Raw genomic sequence first — 3,273 nt, 5'->3', positions numbered from 1 at the left:
GTGAGCTGCTATAGTATTTTTTCTTGCTTTTGCCATCCTTCCCTTTCCTGTTGATCCAGCCCACTACACATGGACCCACCCCTTTTTACCCGGCATACAAACAGGCCTTGGTGCTTGTATGTATCTCTAACCACATTGAATCTCCACAGCCAATTTTCCATTTTTTATTCTGAAATCTGACTACGACAATAATTGCAACTATAAAAAGATTCACAATTATGGCAGGGCAGTACGCTCTGCTCTCACCGCCGTCTCTTGTAAGCCCTACTCTAATCAAAATGCTTAAGACCCATACCCAAGATTCAAAAGACAAGCACTGATCGAAATGAGAAAGGCTTGTAGACTAACGACGCAGCAAAGAAAACAGATGCACACAGTTGATTGTACTTGTCGCTCTTGCACATACTATGACCAGAGAAGCTAGGATTTTTTAGACCAACAATTCTGGTCAATTAGACTGTTATACATTTTCTGAAATACAATCTCAAATTAAAGAAAAAGGAAGCTTCTAGAAGACCATAGGCATCTAGTGAAGTTTCTGATCAAATCCATCAAATTCAGTTTTTCTTATTAGGGTATTCATGGTCTCTAACCTTCCCAGGAACATAGAAAGCCACATTATTGAACTTACCTTTATCCAAACTAAATTTGCCACAACAGAGCTCCTAAAACAGATATTATTACTTACTAAGAATGTTCTTCTGTGTCAGTCAAATGATTAGAGATTAAGAACAAATGCTATATGTGTGTCCACTTCTCATCTCACATGTGAAACTAATAGAACAGGATAAGATTAAAAAAAAAAGTGTGAATACAATGTAAAGCTTCAAGTAGATATATATCAGAAATGTGGTCCAAAAAAGAAACAAGGAAGCATTGTCATGAAATAAAACATTGTTCCCCAGGACCATAACAGCTGATGCACTTGAGCTACACTGCTTCATTGTAACCAAAAGTGTTATGCAGAACTAAGGAACAAATGATGTCTTCTCTTGCAACAGATATTTGAACACATATTTTACACAATTTATGTATCAGAAATAGCATTTTTCATTTCCTTTCATTTCTTTTGCAATTTTCACGATTTTTGGGGACCGAAAGGAGGAATTTAAAGAGGAAAAGACTATATGAGCAATAACCACCTATGAAATCAAACTGAGTTGCATTAGGTAGCAGTTATAAGCCTCTTCTAAATTTAAGTTCTTATCCTGACCTACTAAAAAATTATAAAATGAGGACCGGGAAAAAAAAATGTCCCTTATTCCCCTGATATAGGAAAAGATAATGCTAAAAAGCTCTTCAGTCCCCAAAAAGAACCATTTCCCATTCTTTATACTGAGGCAGGGACTATTTGATCAAAATTAGGAGATGATGAAGGCATCAGCATCATCAACTCGAATAAGAACCACCTACTGAAAACAAGCTCCTGAAGAATGACCTGTTACTTCCCCTTGAGTTTACAGTAGGCATAAAAACCAGAGCCAAGGAAACCAAGAAGTTGCCCAATAACGTTCAACTGGCAAAACAAAACATGGCAGATAGTTCATATGAGCAAAACAAAAACTTCCGGTAGAGGATGTCAAATAAGAAATGACAGAACAGAAACTTAAACATACAATATCAAACGGAAGCCCACCAAATACAAGCCAGCCAAACCCGATAGTAAAAAAATCCTGCCACAGCAGAAAGATCAGCAATGCCCAGATAATGAATAGGGGATGATAGTTCGTACCATTCAAGTGTAAGGTCTAGTCTTATCTCCTATACATAAAGTGAACTGATGAGAAGATTGTAATTTGAAGGGGATCACATGAAAATCTGCAGGACTACACAACATCTTTTCTAAGTTATCCGAAAGTGACAATATTTTCGGTCATTCATCACATCAATATGGGTAGATGAGCTCCTTAGGTACATTATACTTTGTTCAAAATTGTTGCCGGAACTGCACATTCTCATCCCCAACAAAGAAAGAAACACAGGTAGGTGGTGAAGGGAAGATTATTATTTTAGTATATCTAGTATCTACTTTATTGTTAATAAGCTAACATCATGTGGTTGATGGGGGTTGAACAGCATGCCAGCACAATTGAACAATCCCTTGCTGGTCTAACTTGAGATCCAGGCCTTAGATTCATTACATTAATAATTGTCTCAGGACCAGAGAAGGTTTTTGATCTGTTTGTGCAAGGTAGTACAAAAGATTGGTAAACAAACCTTTAAATTACCGCACATTGTTTGTGTGAGAGCTGAATTGAGAGTCGTATTCAGAAAGATACAGTAGTTCAATAAGAAAGCCATTATACAGGAAAGAAGCATGACAGCCTGCCAAAAAAAATGCACTATTTCCAATTAGATCCACTGAATTTAAATGCACAAGGGGTAAAATACCACAAGAAGAATAAACAGCTAATGTAAATATTTCTCCTCATGTCTGTTTTAAGGCAATGACTGATTCCACTGGACTGTGTAATAGGAACACGAAGAAATGAAGATCAATTAAAATTTAGAAGAAAAATGTGAAATTTTGAATTTGCTCCAAAATAAGAAAAGTTCAAAGACACTAAACTTAAAACCAAATCAACAAATCTTTATCACCAACTCAGGTCTCTACAACTGGCCTACAAGAATCCTGTTCAGCCATTGCAATAAAGGTAGTGCCACATATTGCCACATCTTGTTTTAGATCATAAGCAGTTAAATCTTTTCTCATTACTTGTAAAGTCCTATTTTAGGCCTTGCTCTTATTCTCTTGATGCCTTGAACTCGAACCATACCAGTACATTAAAAGTTCCAAAAAAGATGTTTGCCCATATCTCTTTATTGATGCATGATGGCTTTGTTGTACATGACTAAAACATATCGGTTGGTTTCTTCATCTTGTCCCCTGTTTGTGCCACAACAAGGTAACACAAATGCCTACAGCCTACACTTCTAGCTACATTCTTTCGTAACTAGCCCCTCATCCATAACAACTTCTGCATCTCAGCTGCACTAATTTTATACATGCCTCATTTCTTGGTCGACCAACATTCTGCTCCATACAACATGGCTGGTCTCATAACACTATAAATTTTAACTTTAAAAAAATCAGCACAGTTAAAATCTCTCCAGGGATATCCTGGTGAACCATAATACCTTCCTAGTAAGAGAAAAAGTTATCTAGCTCTTATTTGATCCACTTGAACAAGTAATTGAGTACAAGAAAAATATGAGACATAGTCAGAATAAGCATAACATAGGTGAGGAGAAAAAAAAAAAACAAAGCATAGA

At 36.4% G+C, this 3,273-nt stretch overlaps 1 protein-coding gene across 1 annotated transcript in view; it reads right to left on the bottom strand.

Annotated features, from left to right (window-relative positions):
* Positions 1-1,032: 1,032 nt before the first annotated feature.
* Positions 1,033-3,273, bottom strand: part of LOC122091156 (UDP-N-acetylglucosamine transporter UGNT1-like) — a 22,331-nt gene continuing 20,090 nt past the window's right edge. The window contains exons 9-11 of the mRNA XM_042661001.1: positions 2,218-2,325; positions 1,617-1,673; positions 1,033-1,516 (exon numbers count right to left, since the gene is read on the bottom strand). Coding sequence (XP_042516935.1) covers positions 1,442-1,516; positions 1,617-1,673; positions 2,218-2,325 — 240 coding nt within the window. The 3' untranslated portion in view covers positions 1,033-1,441. The remainder of the gene's footprint in view (positions 1,517-1,616; positions 1,674-2,217; positions 2,326-3,273) is intronic.

Source organism: Macadamia integrifolia, chromosome 2, assembly GCF_013358625.1.
Source record: "Macadamia integrifolia cultivar HAES 741 chromosome 2, SCU_Mint_v3, whole genome shotgun sequence".
NCBI classification, from domain to species: domain Eukaryota; kingdom Viridiplantae; phylum Streptophyta; class Magnoliopsida; order Proteales; family Proteaceae; genus Macadamia; species Macadamia integrifolia.
This window is presented reverse-complemented; position numbering and strand designations above follow the sequence as displayed.